General features: G+C 53.3%; 1 protein-coding gene across 2 annotated transcripts in view; it reads left to right on the top strand.

The window, feature by feature from the left end:
* The window catches only part of ANXA6 (annexin A6), a 45,975-nt gene continuing 19,722 nt past the window's right edge, over nucleotides 1-26,253 (top strand). The window contains exons 1-14 of one of the 2 annotated variants that reach the window (XM_027605638.1): nucleotides 1-127; nucleotides 9,372-9,415; nucleotides 14,552-14,642; nucleotides 15,366-15,460; nucleotides 16,025-16,138; nucleotides 17,123-17,213; nucleotides 18,105-18,184; nucleotides 20,006-20,062; nucleotides 20,898-20,991; nucleotides 21,416-21,511; nucleotides 22,637-22,695; nucleotides 23,744-23,866; nucleotides 24,410-24,468; nucleotides 25,951-26,029. In XM_027605638.1, the coding sequence (XP_027461439.1) occupies nucleotides 9,398-9,415; nucleotides 14,552-14,642; nucleotides 15,366-15,460; nucleotides 16,025-16,138; nucleotides 17,123-17,213; nucleotides 18,105-18,184; nucleotides 20,006-20,062; nucleotides 20,898-20,991; nucleotides 21,416-21,511; nucleotides 22,637-22,695; nucleotides 23,744-23,866; nucleotides 24,410-24,468; nucleotides 25,951-26,029 (1,056 nt within the window). In that variant the 5' untranslated portion in view covers nucleotides 1-127; nucleotides 9,372-9,397. The remainder of the gene's footprint in view (nucleotides 128-9,371; nucleotides 9,416-14,551; nucleotides 14,643-15,365; nucleotides 15,461-16,024; nucleotides 16,139-17,122; nucleotides 17,214-18,104; nucleotides 18,185-20,005; nucleotides 20,063-20,897; nucleotides 20,992-21,415; nucleotides 21,512-22,636; nucleotides 22,696-23,743; nucleotides 23,867-24,409; nucleotides 24,469-25,950; nucleotides 26,030-26,253) is intronic. The other variant, XM_027605637.1, reaches the window with a different exon arrangement.

Here is a 26,253-nt window from a genome sequence, read left to right on the forward strand (position 1 = left end):
CGCCGGCTGTCCTCCAGGCCCGCCCCGCGCTGCGGCGGCTGCTTCTGCTCGGCTAACGGGCTCCCACCCCGCGAGCTACGTCCGCGCGTGCGTCTGCCCGGTCGCGACAGGAAGCCTCCGCCGCACGGTGAGTGCGTTGCGGCCGGAGAGGGGATCGCGTCAGGGGACCCCCCCCCCCCCCGGGGGGCTGCAGGGACGCGGGGACGAGCGATAAACGCCCAGTCATCGCTGACCGTGCCTCCCGCGGGGCTCCGGGGCGGGGCGCGGGCAGGTGGCGGGCGCGGGCAGGTGGGGGGCCGCGGGGCCGGGAACCCGAGAGGGTCGCGGGCACCCGAGAGGGTCGCGGGCTGAATGTGTCTAGGGGAGCGCAGTGGAACAAATCTAGGGTGTGGGCGCAGAAGCGAAGGCTGGGGGATGGGAGGGGAATAGGGGAGGGGAGGGGAACAGGGGAGGCGGAGGGGGGCGGACTCTGCCGCGGGTGTGGTCTAGGGGCCGGGGGCTCTCGGGCGGAGGCAGCGCAGGATGCTGGCCGTGCTTTGGCGGGGGTCGGGCCTGGAGAGACTTAGAAGTCCTGGGGTTGGGGGCAGCAGGGCGGGGGTCTAAGGACCCGCAGGGAAGGGTGTGGCTGAGGCCAAAGACTGAGGCTGCAGGAAGAGGCAGACCCTCCAGCCGCCTGTGCAGTGGTTTGTGTGTGTTGTTGGGGGGGAGGGCTCTCGGTGTGCAGACCCGTGGGGGACTGGCTAGTTCACACCCGAGGGACCCTCCCGTCCCCTTTGGACCACCGCTGGCCTGAAGGGGACTTGAAAGCAACTGGGCCCTAAGGGCAGACGCCCCACCCTTCTTCCTGCTCTCCGGAAGCCCCGTTTGGGCCTTCCCAAAACTTAGGTCTTCAGATAACTCCCAGAATACCAGCACGGGACTGAAATACCCTGAATCCAGTCCCAGCTCCACCATTGACTTGCAGTGTGACCTTGAATCAGTAGCTTTCCCTCTCCGAGTCTCAGCTTACTCCTCCCAAGTCCAGAGCTCCGTGGAAATGATGGCTGCCCTTAAACTTGATTTATTTGTCAGCTGCAAGGAATCATTTCAAGTTTGGGAAGTCTTGATTACAGGCTTGGGAAGCCTGGGATACCCTTGTAGGCCCTGTAAGGGGAGGGGAGGGGTCCTTTGGGAAGAGAATCCTGCCTTTGCTTCCTTACTACCCCTCTCTTTCTCTAAACCCCCCGCGGGTCTTTCTGACAATTCCGACTTTGGACCTATGGCTCCGGGGTTGGTGAAAGGATTCTGGTTTCTTCAGTCTGCCCTTTTCACTCACTTCCCCCTCCTGCCCCACCCAAAGCACACCTGAACTTGCTGGCCCCACGGACCCTGAAGGGATATCTTATCCTGCTTTGCCCTTCCAGGTGAATGACCGTCCCGCTGCAGCTTCCATAAAAACCCTGCCCTCCTGGCTGGCAGGCCTTGTGCCAGGCAGAGGGCACTGGCCTGGGAGTCTGTGGAAAGCAGGATTACTGTTCCGGGTGCTGGAGGGGTCCTGGGGCAAGATCCTTCCCTGCCTGGACCTTCATTAACCGTCTGTAGCAAAGACCACTAAACCGGTTGCCACTTCCAGCGCTGGTGTTCTAGGATTCAACTGTTCGAAAGGCTTAGGATTCTGAGAGTTGGGTGGGGCTGGAGAGGGAGGCCCAGGCCTGCATCCCCCTCTGCAGCGGTGACAGTCACTCGTCCATCTTCCTTTGCCTTCCACCCTTTGTTCCCAAGGCACTGGCTGCTTGGATTCAGAAAATATTTGCGGTTTCTGGGTTAGGGCCATAGCTCTTGCTGGGGCAGAATGTGGATACCAGTGTGCAGAGTGGGGGGCTGTCCTTGGGAAGTGCGGGACCTTGCCTATCAGAGCTGACCCCGGGAAGGGGTGGGGGACGCTCTGCAGTGTTGGGGAGCTGCCAGCGTCTGGAGCATCTGCACTGCAGCACCCAGCAGGAGCCTTGGGCCACCAGGCTCCAGCCCTGGCCCCAGGCTCTGCCCTGCCTCTGAGCAGCCAGGGGCCCTGGGCACACCTACCCCTCTAGGCCTTAGTTCCTTCCTCCCTAGAGGGGCAAGAGATGTGCCCAGGGAACCCAGCTGGTAAAATGGGTTGGGGCTCCATGACTGTTCATGTTGCATTATTCTAGGATTTTCTGGGGAGGCCCAGGGGTATCACTTAGCCTCACCCCACCCAGCTTCTCCAAGACACTTCCTGGGTGGGGACAAAGTGCAGGATGTGGTCTGTACCCTGATTTCTGAGCATGCAAGTCTGGGTCTTATCTGCACCCCTGCTACCCCCACAACGGAGGAGAGGAAGTCTTGGGGGGGGGGATCCTTAATGCTTATAAACTTCTTGGCTTGGAATCCTGACCACACTGCATTTCCTTTCTTCCTGGAATTGAGACGCTCCCACAGAGACTGGCTAAGGAGGAATGACTGTCTTTGGGTTCTTTGAGCCTCAGACTCCCCGCCTGTCAGAGGAGGAGGAGGCTGGTACTTGAGCACGAAGAAGCCAGTGCTGCTGCTATAATCGTGGAAAGGGTGTGGCGCCCTGAGCCTCAGGTTCCTCATCTGTAAAATGGGTGTCCTGGTACCTTTTAAATCAGAATTAAATCATAACCTCTGTTACTTACTGAACCTTCCAACTTGCCAGGCCCTGGCTGAACCCTTGATAGATTGGATGCTGCTACCATGCCCGTTTTGCAGATGTGGAAAGTCAGCCCTCAAAAGTTAAGGGGAGAAATACTACTAAATGCACATGTGTTTCCTGTGTGTCAAGGCCACTTCTAAGCTCTAGGTGTGTCTTCTTTTCAGCCTCACCACGACTCCTCTTGAGATAGGTGCTATTTTTATCCTGTTTTACATATGAGGCTAAGAACTTGCCCAAGGCCACACAGCTCCTAAAGAGCAGGTCAGGCTTCAGTCCCAGGCAGGGTGGCTCCAGCCTCTGTCCTGTTAGACACTACACTTCTCTGTCTCTCACAAAGTGACCTGAGCTAGTATTCAAACCCGGGCCCATCCAGTTCCAAGCCTGGGGCAGCCTGATGATCTCCTGGGGCCTTGCCCAGCCCAGAGATCAATGGTTCTGGGTCGGGAGAGGGAAAGACACTGCTCTCTAAGAAACCCGAGTGTCTGGAGCTGGAGGGGGGTGTGCCCAGGCACAGGGCCAGGAATGGCATTTACCTGGGCTTCATCAGAGGCTAGCTCCTGGAGGACGGTGGGGCTGGTCCTGGTGTCTTCCTGTGGGCTGGGGGAGGGGAAGGATCATGATCTTATAGGCCAGGGGCCTCTGAAGGCCGGTGCACACATCCTGGGAGGCACTAAGATGATTTTCTGGAAGAAACTATTAGGCCTCTTATTACATATGCTTTTAATCTCATGCTTATAAAATATATTTTTATCATGATGAATACTCAATTTTTTTTCCTTGGTTACTGGTGGTACATAGGATCAAAGCAATGACAGATTACGGCAGTAGATTGCCAGCTTTGTGTGGGTGGGAGACTCATCTGTCTCATTTTTTATTCCTCCCCCATCTCCTACCAATGGACATGCTCAGTAAATATTTTTTTGAACAATGAGCTGTTTAATCACTAATTTTCTTTATCACATTGAACAAATTATACTTAACCGCTCAAGTTATTTCCTCTCCTGGCTATATAATGAGGAATAAAGCACACTTTGAAGACCCCTAGGGTGGATGTTCTTTTATTATGTGATTCCCCGCCTCCAAGGGGGTCACTAAAGAGGCATTAAGACAACTCAGTGCGTTTCACCCAACAATCCTTATAAGCCACATCCTGTGGTCGTGGGGGCAGCAAAGAAGCAGACAGTAATTTTTAAGAAAAACAGTAAAGTCATGATTCAAAAGATAGAAAAATGATCATGTGCCAAAGGTTTTATTCTACTCACCTACTAATGACTGGACAGGCAGATGTTATGGCCAGCTTGAAAGAGAATAAATAGACACTTTTATTAAAAGGAATGTACAAATGGAGGCAAACTGGTTTTTCTGGTCAAAGGGGAGGGAGATTAATTGGACCGTCACCAAATAGAACAGTATGAGCATGTCTAAGAATTATTTTACATTACCACCATTTACCTACAAATTACTGAGCTGTAAAATTGCTCAGACAGACTGGAATCATAACCTGGAGAGTTGGAAGTAGAGATTTTTTTTTTCCCTAGAATGCCTGGAGGCAGGCAGCCTCCATCTACTCGAGGAATGGTAAATCCACAATGGTTGAATCCAAACCAGTCAAATGTAGGTGGTTTCTGAGTACTGTGGGGGTTCAAAAGAGAGAAATCCCTTTTGGCTTCCTGGAAGAGTTGGAAGGATCACCTAGAAAAATTTTTAAAAATTACCAAAGCTCAGGCCTCACCCCAGAACTGATGAATCAGAATCTCGGAGGGTTGATCTTGTGCTTCGGTAAATTGGAAAAACTCCCCAGGTGGGATTAATGAAGCCAGAATTGAAAAGCACTGGTTTTGATGCTTAAAGGCTGGATAGAAAATGGTGGTGGAAGAGGTTCTTGGCTTAGAGGGGGGTGGTGGTGGTGGGTGAAGAGGAAAGAGGGGAAGGCAAATAAATCAGGAAGGATGTTGTGGGCCTTGAAAGCTGAGCTGCAAGTGCCTACATTGAAGGGGGTCATTGGGATCATGTGGACAAGCAGTGACTCAGCTCAAGTTAGAGTCCCCTGGGTTCTCCCAGAGCACAGAGGTCTGGGTGAGTTTTTGCGTGACCTGCCACGTTATTTTTTTATTTTTCTCCAATTGCCTTCCCGACACATATCTGGTTTCACCCCCTTACACTCAGCATCTCCTCCCACCCTAAAAGCATGCTCTATTGCTCCAAAGTATGCAAGATACCTTTATTTTTTTTTAAGATTTTATTTATTCATTTGAGACAGAGAGAGAGAATGAGCAGGGGGAGAGAGAGAGGGAGAGGGAGAAGCAGGTTCCCCGCTGAGCCAGGAACCTGATGTGGGGCTCGATCCCAGGACCCTAGGATCATGACCTGAGCTGAAGGCAGGATCATGACCTGAGCTGAAGCATTTCTGAAGACAGAAATGCTTTTTCTTAGGCTGGTGTTTCTGTTGTGTCTGATAACCCCTCTCTCCTCCGTCTGCTTCATCCTGTGATGCTGGACTCCTGATTCTGCCCCCCATCAGCCTGAACCCCTAACATGTGTCTGTAACTTGATACGCATCACACATGCAACAGAAAAGGACAAGTTAAAAAAAAAAATTTAGAAAGTTGTAATACTTTTGTTCTGCACCCCGATGACTCATTGTGCCCAGCACCCCACTAACGGTGACTGGGATGACAAGAAGCCACCACTTATTAGACATTTAATGTGTTCTGGCCATGCTGAGTATTTTACCTGCATTAGCCCGTTGAATTTTCAAAGAAAACCTTAGGATTAGCAATTCCTAGATGAAAAAACTGAGTCAGAGAGAAATGACAGAACTTGCCCTAGGTCACGAACTAGGAATTTTCAGGAATGTCTGAATTTGAACTCAGGCCAGGACTGCAAAGCCTGCGTTCTTCATTATGATGCCAGACTGCCTCACTTGTAAACATTTGGGTTTATCATAATAAAAGCGATCATTTCTTGAGCCTTTACTCTGTAATAGGCACTGGGCTTAGCGCTCTTCATCTGCTGTTTCATTTGTTTCTCAGTACTTGGAGATAATTTTTATGTGCATTTTGCAGATGTGGAAATTGAGATTCAATGAAGGTAATTTACCTAAATCACAAACGGGAGGGGGTGGGGGGCAGAGCTGTGACTCACAGCTAGGTCCGACCTCAAAGCCCATGCCTCTTGCATGAGTTGGACAAGACCCTTCCCCTGTCCAGTTCTTGGTTTCCCCAACTCTTGTACTTGGTCAGCAGCAAGCCACAAGTTGTGGTTCTCTCGCCCAGAGCGTTCCTCCTGGGATCAGTCTGGAGCTCCCTTGGGGAAGGAAGGAAACATGATTGCTTGTGGGCTAAAGAACTAAGGCAGGGGCTGGCCACAGTAGCCCAAAGCCACTAGGAGACTCTACCCTAGAATGGATTTCTGGAATGATCAGCCACAGTGAACCCTCATGGATATACAGGTCAGAAGAGGTTCAGGGTTCCTCGGAGGAGAGAGGCACAGGTTTAGAGCGGCCACGCCTGCCAGTCTTGAGGAGCTGTTTCAGCCAGGATGATAGAACTTGCATATTGGGTAAGGGGGAGATTTGGGGGAGAACCCTCCTGGGACTGATATTCTGAGAGTCTGCTGTGAAAATCAATGGTTGGAATCTATAAAAACCTTTCTCATCCACTCTGGGTTTTCCCAAAGAGAAAGTGATATTATCCCCATTTTATAGATGAAGAAACTGAGGTCCAGAGAGGGAACCTGACTTGTCTGAGGTTACAGACAGATTGGGAACCAGACCTAGGTCTTTTTCTTTGGCCTCTTCCTAATCTCCTGTTGCAGCCAGAGTCCACGGTTCTGTGGGGCCTTTTGACCTGGGGCTTGGAGGCACAGATACCGTCCATGGTCTGGGCCTTGGCAAGTCACTTATCCTCCCTGAGATGTATTTACCTCACGCAGAAAATGAGGGGCCTGATGTAGTGGATGGTTAAGAGCCCTCTGGGATTCTGAAACATTGTATATAAAACATTTATTCAGCCAATTTGAGAGGTAGGGTCTGGGTTGCTCTGGGAGGGAGCAGAGACCCTTGCAAAGCCAGGTAAACAGCACCGCTGTGATTACCTCCAGAGCTTCCCTGAGCCCACAGAGGAGGGGCTGTTGGAACTGCAGTCTCCAGATCTAGTTCTGGAAGAAGCTTGTGTGTACACAAGACCTGCACTCGCATGAAGCACATATAAACTGTTCTCTGAACTGAGAATATTTTCCCGAAGACTCAGGCCCTTCCTCTAAGCCATCTCTCCTTGGAAAGAGGCTCTTGTCCAGATGGGCCTGGGCTGCAGCCAGCAGCTGAAGTTTCCAGCAACAAGGCCAAAGGAAAATGCTTCCAGACTGGAGGTGCAGGTGACAGGCCTCAGCCCTCCCTGCCCAGGGGACTTCCCGGGCCTCCTTTGGTCCCTGTTGCTGTGCTGGCCTTGCGGGGGGTCCCTCATCCCCAGCCCACACCGTACCCCAGGCCGGAGAAGCCAGTGCCTGGCCAGACCCTGGGGTAGATGTGGTTCCCCGCCCCCTGCGGGGGGAATTTCCACTTTCTGGAGAGAGTTGCACATTTGTAAGGAGGGGCCCCTGGTTGTCAGGGAAACAGCAGGGTTTCCTCCAGCTCTGCTGGGGTTGCAGGCAGATCTCGGTCCTCTGCCCTTCACCCCCAGCCCCACCTCCTGTCTGTCCGCTGACTGCAGTTTGGGGGACTCATGATCAGGCGCTGGAGCTATGGGCAAACACTACAAAGCCCGGTCAGAACTTGCCACCAGTACAGTGAATGCCTGGCATCCTGGGCTCTGTCCTTGACATGTTAATGTCTCATCTTCCAGCAGCCCTACAAGGCAGGAACGGGAAAGCCCCAGTTTTGTACTTGAGGTGACCTTGAACTCAGAGATGAGCAATGTGTCCAAGGTCATGGAGCTAATAAGTGACAAAACGTGTTTGAATCCAGTTCTGTCCATCTGACTCCAAAACCTGTTCTTCCTGCTGTGTCGCACCGTCTCCAGCAGGGTTATGGGCTGAGGTCAAGAAGGGCCGATTTCCCCTAAGGTGTTGGTTTTGTTTTTTATTTTTTGGTGGTGGGGTATGTGGAGAACTGGAAAGCACTGAGCTTTGCATTCTACTGCCGCCCTGGTTTCTCCTAGTTCAGCTCCTTGTAGGTCTTACTGAATAAGCCGATAGAGTTTATTATTCTTCCTTTTAAAAAGCAATACATAGGGGCGCCTGGGTGGCTCAGTTGGTTAAGTGACTGCCTTCATCTCAGGTCATGATCCTGGAGTCCCGGGATCGAGGGGATCGAGTCCCGGGATCGAGTCCCGCATCCGGCTCCCTGCTCAGCGGGGGGTCTGCTTCTCCCTCTGACCCTCTTCCCTCTCATGCTCTCTGTTTCTCATTCTCTCTCTCTCAAATAAATAAATAAAATCTTAAAAAAAAAAAAAGCAATACATAGACATGGCTTAAAAAGATCAAATGGTACAGCCCTGACTGAAATGGAAAGCACCGGCCCTTCTTTCTCCTCTTTTCCTGGGAAAATTGCTTCACTTCCACCTTTGCCTTCCTGCTCTTCCTGCTGAGAGTGCTCACCGTCCCGCGCCCCCTTCTCTTCCAACTTCCCAAGCCGGTGACAGCCCTTTCTCCATTTCTCTTTAGGTGTAAGACATTTTTGTTGATTTCTTCCCTCTAATCCCTGTCTCCTACACCCCCCTTTGATAAGATCCTCTCTCCTGTTTGTCCTAACGGGGAAGAATCCAGAGCCTTTACTGTGGCCTCAGGCACTGGCCCCCGGCCCCCATTCCCTGCTGCTGCGTTAGCTGCCCCGAGTTCCTTGACCGCACACCCCCAGGTAGCCACATGGTTCATGATCCTCTGACCACCTGGCCTGGGCTTCTACTGCTTGTCACTCTCCCCTGACCCAAGTGTTGTCTTTTCTTACTTTTTTGCCATAGGCATTTGTTATTCTTCCCCATTATAGAGTAAGCTGCAGAAAAACAGAGTTTTTAAAAATCTTTTATTGATCGCTATACCCTCAGTGCCTAGAGCAGTGCCTAATCAGAGCAGATGCTCAAGAAATGCTCATTGACTTACACGGGAACGCTAGCCCTTCAGATACTTGCAGCAGGTGGCCCAGAGCCCTTTGAGCATTCTCATCTGCAGAGCGTTAAGCCCTGGCTTCTGGAACCATTCTTGGTGACTTAGACATAGAGCATGCTTGGTGCAGATAGATTGGACTCTGGAATCTGGACTTTGTTGAATTCCGTTTTAAGCGGTGTGACTTTGGGTAGATGATACAACCTCCCTGACTCCCCATCCTCCCATTTCCTCCCCTGGGGAAAGGGAGAATCTGATCCTGGGAAGGATTGCTGTGAGGATTCAGTGGGACTTGTGGGAGAGTGCCCTGGATGGCCAGGGGAGTCGTGTGTTCAGCGGTCATGCCCTGTCTCCCTCTCAGTTCCAGGTCCCTCTCCCATCCTGGTGGGAGTGGGCCCAGGCCAGTCTATCCATTGTCTTCTGAAAAGTGCGTCTGGCCCTGAGGCAGGTCTGGGTGTAATTTAACCTAAAGGGCTGGGGGCAGCTGGAAAGCAGCAGGGGGAGCATACCTTCCCTTGGGAGGCAAGGAGGGTGAGGAAATTGGGGGAAAGCATGGAGGGGACCAGATCTCATAAGTAAGTCTCTTTCTTCTCCACAGTGTTACCTGCTGCAGAACCTGAGACCATGGCCAAACCAGCACAGGTAAGGAGCCTCTCCCCTTCTGAAGGCTGTGCTCCGCCTTACGTGGGCTCCTAGAGTCACTAGGCCCGCTCTGCTCTTCATCTAGAAGGGAGCAGGAGAGGGTCTCAGGCTTTGCTCGCTCCCATTACAAGTCACGACCTTTTCTGTTGCAAGTGTCCAATGACAACACACAACATTCTAAGCAGAAAAGATGTGTACTGGCTTACGTAACTGAACAGCCCAGAGCTTCAGGTTTGGCTCGTTCCAGGGACCCAGATGATATTGTCAGGATTCTGCCTCTGTGAGTTGAACTTCCTCTGGGTGGCTTCCTTCGTGGGCGGTTCTTCCCTGATTAGGTACTCTAGCCCCCAGCTGCCCCAGGCTTCCATTCTGCTTCCTGGGCAGCCTGGAGGAAACAATATACTTTATTCCCAGTGATTCCAGGGCAAGTCCTAGGTTTGGTTCTCATTGGCTGGGCCAATGGTGACTTGGATTCAGGCGGTAGAGTTGGTCCTAACCTGAACTGCATGGCCCAGAAGTGGTTCCCCAAGGAGAAGCCTGCTGGACAGGCAAAAGCATGAGAGGATTCTCTCTCCTCTGGACATGGAAGTGTCTCTTGTCACATGCATCTGGGATTAAGTTTCCCTGCTTAGGAGACTTCCGTCTTTCATGCTACAGGACCATTTTGCTGGGCAGTAGAAATTGAGGTGTGGCGGAGCTTTTTTACTCCTGGGTGTGCTCAGGATTGGGTTCTGTCCTTGGGCAGAGCTAGGTGTCCTTCTATGCCAGGCTTCACCCGAGACTGACCCCTGTTGGCTAGCATTAGAAAACGAGACGTGGCCACTGCAGTGATAGGATGGGGAAGGGAGAATGAAACCAAGGATGTCTGACTAGGCCCCTTTTGCTCCTCACTTCAGTCACAGAGCTACTGGCCACAGGCATAATACAAATACTGTGTGATCTTGGGAGAGTTCTTTACCCTCTCGGCCTCAGGTTTTAGGACTTGCCAGTGAACAAGGGCCTTAAGGATATCTATTCACAATTTTTGAAGAGCAGTGTCTCACGTGATACAGGATCAGCCCTCAAAAGAGTCCCAGCTGTGGCCTCCCTGTCAGCCTCTGAGGATCGTACTTTGCACAAGTGGCCTCTCTGACCAGGAGGAGAAAGTGCTAGTAGTTATGGGCAAAGGTCCAAGGCAGAACTTGCTGTTTGCCATTTTTTATACGTAGTCATACCACAGCTACTTCCTGGGAGGCATTCAAATTGCAGGATTCTACATGACCTGAGTGGGCAGAGCAGATCCTGGGAGGTCAGAGGGGCCAGGACCCAGGGCACAGATCTTTGGAGTTCTGCTCCAGCGCTCCCAACTGTGCTTCTGCCTGGTTGACCCATGGTTTCTTGTTGCCATGGATGGACCAGGGGCCAGGAGACAGTCTGAAAGCAAGAGTCCCAGAGTGGCAGAGCCTTAGGGGTCCCTCATCCCATGAGATGAGCTGGAACCCCCCCCCCACACACACACACTGCACTCATGCTCTGGTGGAGGCAATAAAGGAGTTTTGTGGGCACACAGGTTGAGGAAGCTGGGAAAGGTGCCTGGAGAGATACCGGGGGAGAGGAAGGGGCCTGATGTGCCCCAGGGGGAGGAGATGCTGGAACAGAAGGCCAGAGAGGAAATGGCGTGGTGTGTGAGGGGCAGCAAAGGTAAATTTGGCATGCTTAGCCTGCAAGGGTTTGGGCAAGGGAGGAGGTTGCAGAAGACAGAACCGGGGAATTTGAGCAAGATCTTCCTTCCATTCTTGAGCTGAAGTTTGTATCTGTTGCTTCCAATTATTAACACCCCAATTCGGCATCTTGCGCGCCCCCTTCCCAACCCACACATACCCCCACGCACACATGCACAGAACGCGCCACTCACTCTTTTCTCCAGTGCAGATCACCCCTGGTTATTTCTGCTGTGTTAATTGTGCTATTCTCCCTGGCTTTCCTTCTAAAAGAGGGGAACTTGGGGCCCAGAGATGTGAAGAAATAGTGTGGTGTCAGAAAGGTCCCGGACGCATGGCCTGTGGCGTTCAGTTCACAGGGATTTTCTGGATTGGAACTTGCTGCTGGGCATGAGAACACTGAGGACCGGGCGAGAGGTGCGGGGGCTGGCGCCCGGCACCCCAGCAGCTGCAGAGATGAGGCCCCGGTCAGGTGTGGTCAGGGCAGCTCTGCAGTGGGGTCCTGGCCCGGCAGCCATCTCTCTGGAGAGGCCACAGGCTCCTAACTCTAGCAGCAGCTGGGGTGGGTCCCGAGTCCTCAGAGCCCCAGGGGCCAGGCCGCTCACCAGCTGGCAGTAAGACCTGCTGAATATTTCAGGGTGGAAAGTCCCTTCTGTGCTCGCCCCTCCCCTGGGCCCTGAGTACTTGAGGCCAGGAGCCTGTCTGCCGGAGGAGCGACAGGCCGGCTAGGTGAGGAGGGGACGCAGACTTCATCAGGTTGGCGTGAGGATGACCGACGGTGGGAAACCAGGCCCTGGGTGATTTGAAGGACTGTCTCTGTGCCTCTAAATGTGACCAGTGCTGCGACCCCCCATGTCCGCCTCTTCTAGTGGCCGTGATCCCGAGGGCCCCTGGGAGAGTTGATTATCCTTATGCAAAGATACATCTGGGGGCACCTGGGTGGCTCAGTCGTTAAGCGTCTGCCTTCGGCTCAGGTCATGGTCCCAGGGTCCTGGGATCGAGTCCCACAACGGGCTCCCTGCTTGGCAGGGAGCCTGCTTCTCCCTCTCCCACTCCCCCTGCTTGTGTTCCCTCTCTCAGTGTGTCTCTATCTGTCACATAAATAAATAAAATCTTTAAAAAAAAAAAAAAAAGATACATCTGGGAAGCTGGCCCCGCTCCTCACTAAACCAGTGGTAGAGGGAACATGCGGATCCAGCGCCCTGTCAGTCATTAGACTGCCCTTCCCCCTGGAGGACGGTTGCAGCCCTGTGCTGAGCCCCCCGCTGTGGGAGGAGGGAGGGGTAGGCTGAGGTGGAGGAGTGGCAGCAAGGGGGAGGGTCCTCAGCTTGCTGCAGAGGCCTCTGCTCTTGCACCTTCTCCTCTTCTCCTTCCTTCCTGGCAACTTGGAGTCCCGTGGTCTTGCCGACTTGGGGCATCTGCACTGAGCGCTGAAGAATCTCGGCTGCCTCCCCGAATGTTCTTGCTTGCTCTTGCCTCCAGGACTTGACCGTTTGTTTCCTGTGTGAAGCCTTCCCCGTCTCTGCTTTTCTGTCCCCGCGCTCAGCCCTTGGGGGCCCCTCATCCTTTAGCACTCAGTGTAGAATTCCCCTCGAGGGAGGAAGTCGTCTTTGTTCTGCTTAGAATATATTCAGTCATTCATCTATCCATGTGCCTATCCATCCAGCAAACAGATACTCAGTGGGTGCTTGGTTGTGCCAGGCTTTGTGCTGGGTGCTGGGGTGCATCAGTGAGAAAGACCAACACTCCTAGGGCTTTCTAAAGGGACTGTCTCTTTTCTGGTCTGGGTGTTTGGCATGTGTTTCTCCTGCTCTGCCCAGGGGTGTGATCAGGTTGCAGGGGACTCATGGATGGCGGGAAGAGGGCCGTGTCCCTTTCTGGTCACCCGTCCTGTGAGAACTTTAAATAGCAGCCCTGCACCCACGCATGCATACCTCAGAGGAACAGCAGCTGCAAACATAAACCAAGGAGCAGCCAAACGTCTGGCCAGGTCCTTCAGTATGGGCACCGCTAGATGCAGGAGATGGTTGGAGGCTCATTTTTGTGTTTGCTTTTTTTTTTTTAATACTCTATTTGTTTATTTATTTATTTATCAACGAGAGAGAGAGAGAGAGAGAGAGAGAGAGAGAGAGAGAGAGAGAACGCACAGGCAAGGGGAGGGAGCCGAGGGAGAAGCAGGCTCCCTGCTGAGCAAGGAGCCCGATGCGGGACTTGATCCCAGGACCCTGGGATCATGACCTGAGCCAGAGGCAGGTACTTAATGACTGAGCCACCCAGGCGTCCCTTGCGTTTGCTTCTTACTCCTTTAAGGCACCGTGTATGTGGGCCACCCCCAATCCGTGCACAGAGCCTTTCCTGGTTCCCTCCCCTCGCTGGAATCGGCCTCCCCTGTTTTCCCAAATTACCCTGCCTCTGTCTTAGGGTATTTATGGTGAGTTCTATGCTAATTTGCGTGCTTGTCTCTCTCCTCTGGGTCCGAAGCTCAGGAAAGACAGGATCAGGTCTTCTTTCTCCCTGAATCTTCAGCCCTTAGCATTGGGCCCGGCCTAGGCTAAGTGCCCTCTCACCGTGCTGTGGGCTCAGTGCTTGGGCTCCCGCATCCCCAGCCCTCCCAGCTCTCAGCCACTCTCCTGGCCCCATACTTCTCTGGGGCCACGTAGCTGACCCACATCTGACTTCTCTGTGAACCAGCCCATTGTGCATTCAGATTCAGTGTCTGGGATCCTCTGGCTCTGCCTCTCTTCCCTTTCAGCCTAAGGACCCAGCCAGCTTGTCCTCAGATGCCAGCTGCTAGCTCAGTTTACTGGGCCCATCTTGTCTTGGCACTGAGTCTGAGGGTGGCTCCGGGCATCCCTTGGGCCACGACCTCACCCTCAGAAGCTGGCAGCTGCAAGGTTTCTGGAGCTGGAGAGCAAAGGGGAACAGGCCAGAGATCTGGGTTCTTTTGGACCCTTGGCAAGAGGCTTTTCTTCTTTGGGCTCAGTTTCTTTGTTTCTGTGATACAGATCATCTTAAGTGCTTCTGTAAGTTGGAATCACATTAATGGAGGCAAAAGGGCTTTGTAAACTGTAAAGTGCCATAAAGGTATGAGGAGCTCTTGTTACTCTTACAGGGATCATTTCTACCCCTTGCACTCAGCCTGGCTTTTTTCCTCTCTCCCGGGTCCTGGGAAGGCTGTGCAGTGCTGTGGGCTGGACAGAGCCACCGTCCTGCGGGGAAAGGGCACAGTCCTTGGGGTAGGCTGTGGCAGGAGGTACAGGGAGAGTCGTCCCTACCCTTGCCTGGGCTTTCTGTATTCAGGGCTTAATTTTCGGGGAAGGGAACGCAGCCTAGACTCTGCCTATGGCCAGGGTTGAGAGTGTGATCTGGGGTTGGGGCTGGGAGCCCCCTTTAAGGCTAAGGTCAGCAGCTTACCTTCTGCTTTGTCTCTCCACAGGGTGCCAAGTACCGTGGCTCCATTCATGACTTCCCAGGCTTTGACCCCAGCCAGGATGCCGAGGCCCTGTATACAGCCATGAAGGGCTTTGGTGGGTGCTTGGCCACCAGCAGTGAGGCCCTAGGAAAGGGAGCAGGACTCACTGGAGCTGGGGGGTGTTCCCACATGTGGGCTCAGCCCAGAGTCCTTCAGGGGGTGAGGGTGGGGGTGAGGTGTTGAGATGTGCTCACTCATTCTTTTGTCTCCTCTTTTTATTATTTTTCATCATTTTATAATGAAATATTCCAGACCAACCCAAAGGTCTAGGGAATAATAGAAGCTTCCCCCACAGACCTGCCGCCCAACTTGAGAAATAGCACTTGCTTCCTCATAGAGGAAGGGACTCCTTGGTGGGTCCCCTCCTGAAGCATCAGGCCTGGCTTTCCTCTTGGGAGTAAGCACTACCCCGAACTTGGTGCTGATTATTCTGTTTTATTTTTCCTGTTGAAAGAACCCTGTCTTGGGTGTTAGGATACCTGGGTTTTTCTAAGCCAGGTCTCATTGTGAAAGCTTGGATGAGTCCTTGTTCCTCTCTGGACCTCAGTTTCCTTATGTGTCTGATGAGGGGCTGGGTTACAGGCCCTCTGAGCTCAAATACTGTGGATGCTATGATCCTTCTCAGTAGGGGCTTGACAGATCCCCATAGATCCTACACCACCGACACCACCACCGCCTGATGAACAGAAGGCTGGTGCTGAGGTCTGCGGGGAGCAGCCCTGGTGGGCTTCCTAGAGGCATGTTGGGGGAGGGTCACTGGTGACCTCCTGTCTTCCAGGCAGTGACAAGGAGGCCATACTGGAGCTCATCACTTCTCGGAGCAACAGGCAGAGGCAGGAGATCTGTCAGAGCTACAAGTCCCTCTACGGCAAGGTAACCGTGGCAACCACAGGGCAGGTGGGGTGGTGCTGGGGAGCTGATCTCCTTCACCTGTGTGTTCATTCAGGGTCTCTCCTATTGTATTCCAGCTCAGCCTCCGTGCTGACAATTCTGCCCTCCTTTTTCTCTTCTCTTTAGTCAGGCCCCATTCAGCCACAGGTACTTCTACAGCACTTGCTATATGCTTGGGCACTGGACTAGGTGTTGGCGCACGCAGGTGAATGAGACCTGTGAGGTGTCAGCGCTGTGGACTCACGATAGTGGGAGAGACACCCAGTAAACAAGTGAACAAACAGTGCTGGGGGAGAGGCACTGTGCCATGGGCTTGAATCCTGCACCGCCATTTGCTCGCTGCGTGACTTTGGGCAAGTTACCTGACATCTCTACACCCGTTTCTTAGGGTTGATGAGAGCCCATACCTCCCAGAGTGACAGTTCTAGGGGCTTGCTTAGCCTGGTGCCTTACAGAGTAGGTGCTCATTAAATGCAGTTCTTATAAGCACTCCTCCCCTCCCTCCTCCATCTCCTCCTCCCTCCCCACCCCCGACCCCTGACCTAGGACCTCATTGCTGACTTGAAGTATGAGCTGACAGGAAAGTTTGAACGACTGATTGTGGGTCTCATGAGGCCACTTCCCTACTGCGATGCCAAAGAAATTAAAGACGCCATCTCGGTAAGAAGCGTGATCTGTGTGTGTGTTGCGAACGGGGGTGTGATGAATGGGAAGATTCTGGTCTCTGCAGCAAGTACTCACTGAGCCCTGCGCCTGCCAGCCAGGTGCCCTGCTGTAAGAGGCAGCTTGCTCAAACCCTGTCCCAGAGGGGTGCCACAGTCTCCTCCACATGGCCAGATGTGGGACAGATGTTGGTGTGAGACAGACCTCATAAAGGGGGCCCTTGGCTTAGACTCCACCACGGCAGCCTACAGCCCTGAGGAAGCAGGATACAGGGCCATAAAGACAAATTGTGCCTGCCACCCCAAGGCCAAGGGCATACTAAAGGAGGGCAGGAGGGCAGACCCAGGGTGGCTTGAGAGGGCGTCACAGAAGATGAGAGATCAAGTTGGGCCCAGCAGCCCCGGGGAGGATTTGGTTGATCAGAGTGGGAAGGTCATTGCAGGCTGGGTAAGAGGTCAGGAGAGGTGGTGGTGGTGGAGGTGTGTCCGGGACAGAAGTGCGGCTCGGTCTGGTTGAAGGAGGGGTGGCTCCCTAGCAAGCAGGGAGGGATTAAAGCCCTCAAGTGTACCTGCACTTTATAGCCTGTAAAGTGCTGTGAGCTTTGCCTCAGGTGAGCTATTCAGAATGGATTTACTTGACATATTGGCAAGTTTCACGATGTGAAAGATTGCCTTCTCACTGTCCTTGTGAGTCGGGCAGAGCCACCGGCATCCTTTCCATTTTACGGATGAGAAAACGGGGGCCCAGAAAGACAACGTTTCTTAATGAGAGGTCACAAAGCAAACTGCAGGCAGAAGCAGGACTAGAACCTGTGTCTTTTGATTCTCAGGGCAGCGGCTCCAGTCTGGTGCCTGCAAGCAATGGTAGGAGCACCCTGAGTGTTGGGGGTGTCATGGCTCTGGCCACTCCAGGAATCCAGCCCATGGCTGGTGGTGGCCTCCCAGCCCAGCCTGACTCTGACGTCTCTTCTGTTCTTCCCAGGGCATCGGCACTGATGAGAAGTGTCTCATTGAGATCTTGGCTTCTCGGACCAATGAGCAGATCCACCAGCTCGTGGCAGCATACAAAGATGGTGAGATGGGCAGGGGGGCCACTCAGGACTTAGATATGAAATGAGGGTAATTGCAAGGGTGGGGACCCTAAGACTATCCATCCACCTTCTTTCCTCTTGTCCCCTGATCTGTCCATCGTTTCTCCATGTCAGGAATAGCAGCTCTGTGCAGCAATGTGCTAGGTTCTCAGGATATGTTGGTGGGCAGAACCCATGTAGTCCCTGCCTCCTAGAACTTACAGATTAATGAGGACAGGTAAACACGATGATGACACACTGCTATACAATGAAGTAACAGGAATCGGACTTTAATTCGGGTGGACCTGCTCCAGACAAGTGGTCAGAGAAAGCATGTCTTGGGAGGGAATGAGAAGGCACCAGTTGGGTGAGGAGTGGCGAGAAGATCCTGGCACACAGCGCGAATGGCAAGCCCAAATGCCCTGGGGCAGAAATGAGCCTGGTAGCTAGTGTGAGGCCAGAGTGGTAGAGGGCAGGGCAGGGTCACACAGGGCCTTGCAGGCCAAGAGAAAGAGGTGATGTTTGATTCCAAGTCCAGCGGGAAGCCGGGGAGCCCGTGATCAGGGAGGGCATTAAGAGTCACCCTTGTTGCTGTGGATTGGAGGGGGAGGGGAGCAGAAGCAGGGGACACAGTTGGAAGGCTGTAGCCACCGTCCAGGTGGTCGACCCCGGTACCCGGAGTAGGGTGGCACAGGTGGGGACAGAGGAAGTGGACAGATTCCATCTCAGTGTGTCAGGGGTCAGTGCAGAAACCTGTGGAGGTACCCCTTGGGTCTTTCCATGACTGGCCCATAGACTGGGTGCGGGGATCATACTGGGGGCAGCAGGGACCTTTATCCTGGATCCCCGAGGTCTCGTGGGGATGGGACTAGAGCTTCTGTTCCTTCCCTGCAGCCTATGAGCGAGACCTGGAGGCTGACGTCATTGGCGACACCTCTGGCCACTTCCAGAAGATGCTCGTGGTCCTGCTCCAGGTTGGTCAACGTTGGGGCCCTCCCGGAAGCTCTCTACCAGAGCGCGGGCAGAGGGCTGGCGGCACCTTCTTCCTCTTGCCCCAGACAGCGTAGCCTGTGAGGGGTTCCCTGGTGGCTCCTCAGGTATAAAGTCCCCATAAGCCGGGGCCACTCCCCAACTGCCCATTTATCCTCGAACCTGAGGTGGTTTCTCTCTCTCACCTGGGTGTAGAATCCGAGCACCCAGGGGTCTGCTGGGTCGCCCCTGGTTTGCACCGGCAGGTGACCCGCATTTCCCTTTGCACACATCCCTCCACTTTTGTGCCCGGGAAAATCCGCCCCCCCGCCGTGACCTCCGTCCTCTCTTCACCCCCACCCCTCCCCCTGCTCTCCAGGCCTCCCTCCTGCCTTTGCTTCCCTAGCCAGCACAGCCTCGAGTCACCAGCAGGGACGTGGCATTTCTGGGGCTTCCTGCGCTGCGTCTCCCACAGCCAAGCCCCGCCGCTCCTCCCTCCCACCCCCAGAGGCATGAAAAAGGATCATGAAGAGGCTGCAGACTGGCTTCCATCTGCCAAGCTGGTTTTTCCCCCTTGGTTTTCTACACAATGTGTTTTTTTGAAAAACACTCTTGGGTTAGTTGCTAACATACAAAAATGGGGAGTTTTTGCTCGAAAGCCAGATTTCTGGGTGCCTTAGAATCATGGAAAGTTCTGACACTGACAGGCCTGCATTTTGAATGGCTGCAGGGGGCTGGAAAACATGTCATTTCCCCACACCCCTGCAGCTTCCCCTTCACCTGCCTGGCTCCCCGGACATCTCCGGTATTGACCTCAGGCATCGAGCAGTTTCAACCCAACACTTGTCGGAAGCTTTATATAGAAATTAAGGCACGTCTTTGTTTCTTTCATTTGCTCCCCTCCCATACACAGTGTACCCCAGCTGCTCTCACGTCTTTTTCTCCATTGCCATAGCAGTCCATATCCCATATTAAGCAGCTGGGGAATTACCAGAAACATCAGGAATGGGAAAGTGTGACCTTTGCCCCCAAGTGCAAAGCCATTTGTTCTGGAGAGTTCCAGCTCCTTCTCAACATCTTAACACCAGATGGGCACTGCCGCAGCATGCATTATAAATGTGCGGGCTCTGTCTTTGAAGCTCAGTCCTCAGGAGAACCAGGGGCTTTGAGATTCTGAGATGCCCAGTCCAGGGGCAGGAGGAGAGAAGCATGCCCATGCCCATGCCCATGGAAGCATGATGCCCGCTAGGGCTGGCCCCGTCCCCGACAAGTTCTGTTCTTTGTCAGATGGGGCACAGGGCCTGGGTGGGGCAGCAGAAATACCAGTAGGATTTGGTGCTTTCAGTGCTTGTGAGCTCAGATCTCAGGGCCCAAGTCTCAGATCCTCCCTGGTGAGTTCTCCAGGTTAAGGTCTGGGAACCCCCAGTAGAACACAAATGTGCAGACTTTTTAGCCCTGCGGTATCATTGTTGGCGGGCATCATGAGCCATACGGGGGACTTGTGCGGGGTCCTGTTCTCAGTACAGGCTCTGGCTTGCTCTGGGATGGGGCACCTGGAGGGACCTTGGTCATTCCCAGAACTCCCCTCTTTGGTCCCAACTCCGAGGATGAAGGGAAAAGCCAATGAGAGGGACCCTGTGATTCCCCGCAAAATAGATGCTTCGGTCTTGATGCAGTGGCAGCTGAAGTCACTGCTCCAGGACACGTCTGGGCCACCACGCTTTCTCTACCATCCCGGTCTCCACCCCTGGTATCCAGGCCTCTTCCCTCCCCGCCCCCGCCCCAGCTCTGGTACTTGAACCCCGTGTCCCTTTGTCTCTGCCCAGGGAACCAGGGAGGAGGACGATGTGGTGAGCGAGGACTTGGTACAACAGGACGTCCAGGTAAACCAGCACTGACCGAGGGCTCTTGGGGCACAGCAAGGGAGCCCCGAGAGCGGGGAGCTTGGGGATCCGGAGAAGGGCTGGGTGCCGGGGAAGGGCTGGGTGCTGAGTAATTTGCATCAAATACCAGAAATAACTGACTCCTGGCCAGTGCTTTGTTGAAGAAAGGACTTAAATTGTTTCTCAAAGGTGCACAACATATATAAAGTTGGTGAGCTATGTTTTGGAGCTTTTGTCATTCGTTCCTTTATTCATTCAGATAATTAATATGTACTGAATGCTTACTATGTGCTGGGCACTCTGCCAAGCACTGGGGAATCACTAATGAACAAAATCAGACAGTACTGGGAGAGATAGGCATAGGTTAATCATACAAACACTTTCTCTGGGATATATCATTACATTCCAGGTGTTTTGAGCCCCACTTTGTGCCCATGACAGTGCAGGGGTAGATACAGAGAATGCTAAGACATAGTTCCTGTCTTTGAGGAGCCCACGCCATAGTGGGGAGCCAGGCACATAAAGTCATTATATCATACAGTGGAGCAAGCAATAAAGAAGCAGAAAACTATAGGAGCCCAGAAGAGGGAAGGAGGTGAAGAAAGAGAACTCTGCTTTGGGGATATCAAGAAGTACTTCGAGAACAAATGGGACATTTAATCTGGGCCTTGAAGGTTGAGTAGGAGTTTCCCCAGAAAGAAAGGAAGGTATATAGGTGTATGCAAAGGTCCTGAGGCTATCAGTTACTCGTGTGTTTAGGGATCCAGCAGCAGTTGATTAGCTTGGCCAGCAAGTTCTGTCTCCTTTCAATGAAGTCCTTCCTCTTCCCCTTTAGGACCTGTACGAGGCAGGGGAACTGAAATGGGGAACAGATGAAGCTCAGTTCATTTACATTTTGGGCAGTCGCAGCAAACAGCATCTTCGGTTGGGTAAGTTCCAGAGAAGAAAGACCTACAGCTGCTCCCTTGGGGTTGTGCCAAGAATTCCATTCTTTCTTCCTTTTCTACTAATAGAGCAGGATAGTTACTTCATCTACAATGCAAGTACTAGTCCTGATTTTATTAGATGGTGGTTTGTGTAGTCCCTCAGCAAAGTCATTGACGGGATGCTCCCCCTTCCCATCTGAGTACCAGTCCTGTCTTCCTGTTGGAGTGTGAGGTACACAGAGTCCGTCACGTCATACCCAGCCTGACTGCATGGTGGCTGGTAGTGTGCATGACCTCCCTGCCAGCTAGCTTCCCAAAGACCGGCCCTACCTTCATGGTGGGCGCTCTGGTCCTGGCCTCCCCTTCTGAGGTCCTGGTTTCTCCTGCGTTCTGGGACATCCTCAACATCCCTGCCTTTCTGACTCAGTGTTTGATGAGTATCTGAAGACCACGGGAAAGCCGATCGAAGCCAGCATCCGAGGGGAGCTGTCCGGGGACTTTGAGAAGTTGATGCTGGCTGTGGGTATGTCCTGACTTTGCATTCCCAGGGGCATTCAAGGGATTCTGGGATTCTGGCCCAGGAACAAGAGGCCAAGAATGGGAAGGGGGGACTGTATGATCTGGCGGCAGGAGGCAGTGAATTCTGCAGGTTGGCCAGGGCAGCATTAAGTCGGGGGCAGAGTGGAGGCTCGGGTACTGACTTCCCGCCACTCCCCCCCTGGGTGTGGGTGGTGGGGCGAGGTAGAGCCGAGAGCCTGAGCTTGGGGAAAGAACCAGAAGGAGAGCAGGCTTGTGTAGAACACCTACCGTGTGCTGGGTGCTGCGCGGGGTGTTTAATCTTTAAAAAAGACCTGGGTGGGGGTGGGGGGGCATGATCTCCATTTCACAGATGAGGAAACCACATCTCACAGAGGCTATGTCACTTGCCAAGGGGTAGTTCTGTCATGACCTGGGGGGTCCCAGGCACAGGGCTTGCCAGGAGCTGACTAGCCAGTTGTAGAGTCAAGATTCAAACCCAGGGTTCTCCCAACTCCTCTGTTGACTTGGAGCAAGTCCCCTGTCCTCGCTGAGCTTCAGCTCCTTCATCTGATAAATGGGGGCAGGGGTGACGGACTGCCTGACCCAGAGGCCCTTAGAAACTAGACATTGCAAGAATCAGTATGTCCGAGTCTGGGCTGGGTTGTATGTGTGTTCTCTGGGTGGGGAGCTATATCCCCAGCCTCATCCTGCTGCCCGGAGCTGTCCCTTCCCAACTCTGTTTCAAGCAGTCAGGTTCTGGCCTGCTCTGCCAGCAGGATCCAAAGTGCTGTAGCTGCCAATACCTTTCTGCTGCAGCAGGATCTAAAGAAACACCTCTCCCAGCTCCACCCCAGATGCTACCCCCAACCCGGCCCGGTTCCCTGCAAACCCCCCAGAGGACTAGAAAGATGAAGTGGGTCTTTGCACAACCCACATTTCAGCAGCCCGGTTCCTGATTTCTTTATGCTCTGGGTTTGTGTTAAAAGGGGGTGGGGCCTCAGGTTATCAGGAGCCTGGGTTCGTCCTTGGTTTGCACTTGGTGGTCCCCAAGAGGTAAAGAAGGGGTCAGGCCACCCCAGCCCATTCTGAGGCAGCCAGAATAACTCTACCTCTTCTTCCCTCTTCTCAGTAAAGTGTATCCGGAGCACCCCAGAGTATTTTGCGGAAAGGCTCTTCAAAGCCATGAAGGTGTGTGGTAGGGTCGGTGGGAATGAACTTGTGGGAGGGGACCTCTGCCCATCCCCACGGGACTGTAGAGATGCTCTGACAAGTCTATAGGGCCCACTCACTGGCCAAAGAGAGCCCTCAGGGGATTGGCTGCAGGAGAGAGTGATGGCCCTTTTCCCAGGTGAGCTCCCGAGCCTGGGATGCTATCTGGTCGCACACCTGCCCCCCAAATACCTGCTCCAACCTCAGGATTGATCACCTAGTGTTAGGACAGCCTGCGCTTGATTCATCCAGCCAGATGGGCTGGAAACCCACACATTTCAAAAATATTAATTGACCAGAATGTTTCTGTACAGTGTATGTAGATTAGACCACTTTGGAAGATACTTGTCATTGTCTAAGGCTCGTGATGTCTATTCCTGTGACCCAGCGATTCTACTCTGGATGTGTACTTGAGAACAGTGATTCCCACTCTTTTGCACACAGGACACATGGAAACTGATGATAGTTCCATAGCACAACAGGGTACATGAATGCAGAGGCTACAGACCCCAGGCCCAGGAGCTTAGGCCTTCCTGGCCCTGGTTGGCCATCCCACAAGGGCAAGGGAACTGTGGCCCATTCACTGTCTTTCAGAGTGAGGTCAGGCAGCTCAGCCCGGGAGAGAAGGTTCCTGTGTGCATGCGTTCCTAAGAATGTGGCAGTGTTACCTGTGTTAGGAAAAATTCAGAAACAACCCAATGTCCATCCGGAGTAGCTGGAGAAATAAATGCGAAGTGGTGTATTTACAGCATTCCAAGATACACAGACGTAAACAATCTATGCTGAAGAGTTAAAAGTTACAATAAAATTATAAGGGAAACCAGGGACGGGCTGATGTATGAGGGGAGGAAGCAAATCAAAGCAAGAGGGACACATAGGGAGCTTCTGGGGGAATGACAGTATTGTGTATCTTTTGTTCTTAAATTTAATGTTTTATCACAAAAATTGTATTTTCAACTCAGCTGTTAGCTGTTAGCACTCTGGCCTCCTCTCAAGTTCCTGTCCCCCTAACCCACTTGTCTTCCAGGGCCTGGGGACTCGGGATAACACCCTGATCCGCATCATGGTCTCCCGTAGTGAGCTGGACATGCTTGACATTCGGGAGATATTCCGGACCAAGTATGAGAAGTCCCTGTATAGCATGATCAAGGTGAGCGGAGTTAACAGGGTACAGAGAGGAGCAGAGGGCTTGGGAACCACTTCCAGGGGAAAAGAACTGTCCCAGAAAGCTGGGAGTCTCTTGGGAATTCCAGGAGCCCCTGCCTCATGGGCACGTTTCCGGGAATGTGAGACAATTCATGGAGCCCTATTTTCATGGACTATTTCACTTGGGAGGGCCGGGCTGGGGATCATCTGGGGATAGTGGTGTGCTGGGGCCGGCTTGCACTGGCTCCACATTCAGTGAAATCATTTTGGTAGCTTGAAAGTATCCCTGGTTGGATGTATTCACACCACAGAGATTGCCAAATGTTACAAATCAGGGTTTTTTTACTTTTTTCCCCCAAGAGCTGGTTGTTAAATACTTGCCAGCACACTGTTGTTTGGTGGTCGCAGCCACCCCCAGACCAGAGGAGAGTCAGGGCCGCTACAAAAGCCTTCCCCATCTTGGGCTCTGCAGAACCTCCCCTTCTTGTCTGAGGGGAGCCCAGGGGTGAGTGAGGTCACCTTTCTCTCTCTCTCTCTTTCTCCCCAGAATGACACGTCTGGCGATTACAAGAAGGCTCTGCTGAAACTCTGTGGGGGTGATGATGAGTAAGTGGCCCCCAGGGCCCCAGGCTGGAGGGAGTGGCCTCTGGGGGTGGTAGGCCTGGGCTCTCCTGGCCCTCATCCTGGTGGATGGATGGATTGGATGAAGTTGGGGATTCCTCGGTGCCAGGAGCGGCATGCAGGTGAAAGTCTGTGTGTGTGTGTGTGTGTGTGTGTGTGTGTGTGTGTGTGTGTGAGAAAGAGAGAGAGACGGGAATGTGTTCTCCCAGACAGGGAGGTGTCTGCTCCCGTGCACTTGGAAAGGCAGTCTGGGGGTGTGGACTGGGAATTAGGGGGGGTCCAGACCCTGCTACCTCATAGCTACTTCTCTGTTTCATCATCTATTGGATGGAAGAAATACAGGTGCCTGCTCTGCCTACTCATTGAGCATGTTTGTACCGAGTACGTTCTGTGAGCAGGCTGGTGAAGCCCCCAGCCCAGTGAGGCAAATGGACCAGGACCTGCACGTGGGGCCATCCTAGGATGGGGAGAGTATTATGCCTGGGAACGCACAGATCAGGGCATCGTCCCAGACTGGGGGAGGCTCCTGGGGGTAAAGAAGCAGAGGCCTGAGGAGGAGGAGGTGAAGACAGGGTCTGAAGGAGAGTGGGTGCAGGAAAGGCCTAGAGATGTGCAGGTACAGCCTGGTTCATTTCTGTAAACTGATGCTGCACTTTTGCAGCGGGCCGGGGAAGAGAGGAGGCTGAGAGGTGGCCAGAGCCTGGGGGCCTCCGGGCAGAAGAACCTCTCCTAGGGGTAGTGGGGAGCCGTGGAAGAGATTACACTGGACACAACTTGACCAGATTTGTGCACTAGGAGGGGAGCGCTGGGTCCTCTGATTTTCCCTCCCAGAGCTTGTAAGGATCCAGTTAAGTAAGGGTTATGATAACCTCCTGTTAACCTTTGACAAGTGCCTTGGGGGCTGGTTTCAGTTCCTCGGACGGTTACTCAGCATGCGGTACACCCAGATGCTTTGCAGGAGGAGATACCGAGGTGACGTGGCCATAAGGTGGTCACTGACTTGTTTGAGAGGGGAGACGTGGATAGAAATCACTCAAATCATGAGGAAGAAAGAGGAAGTCAGAGAATTCGAGAACTCCTGTCCTGCTTGGAACTAGGAGCCAAGAAGGCTGCTGGGGAGAGCCGGCATTGCAGAGGGTCTTGAGAAGATAGAAGGTTCTCAGAAATGGAGGGAAGGGCTCTTAATGGATGAGGCTTGAGAGGTGAAGCCAGACGGATTCACTTAAAGTGTGTGTGCGTGTGCCCGTGCGCGTGTGCACACGTGGCTGTGTGTGTCCGTGCGCGCGTGCACACATGGCTGTGTGTCTGCGTGTGCACACATGGCTGTGTGTGTGTGTCCGTGCGTGTGCACACGTGGCTGTGTGTGTGTGTGTCCGTGCGCGTGTGCACACGTGGCTGTATTGTATGTGTGGAGTGTTGCCCACGATGACGGGCCCTCCTATCCTTTCCCCACCCCCTCCCTTCCAGTGCTGCTGGCCAGTTCTTCCCGGAGGCAGCGCAGGTGGCCTATCAGATGTGGGAGCTTAGTGCAGTGGCCCGAGTAGAGGTCAGACCCTCCCCTCCTCCTGCTTGACCTCTTGACCACAAGCTTCCAGTCTTCTGCTCGCACTTTCCTGCTGCTCTGGTTGGCACCCAGCTGCCCCCTGGCGGCCAACCTGAGACATTGGTTCTCACATCTAAAGCTTCCTTGTCTTCTAGGAGTGTTGAGCTGGTTGGGCGGGCCCTCGGATGTGGGCGTCTGATTCCTGCTTCAACTTCTAACACGCTGGG

The sequence above is a fragment of the Zalophus californianus genome, chromosome 5 (assembly GCF_009762305.2).
Source record: "Zalophus californianus isolate mZalCal1 chromosome 5, mZalCal1.pri.v2, whole genome shotgun sequence".
In the NCBI taxonomy this organism is placed as follows: domain Eukaryota; kingdom Metazoa; phylum Chordata; class Mammalia; order Carnivora; family Otariidae; genus Zalophus; species Zalophus californianus.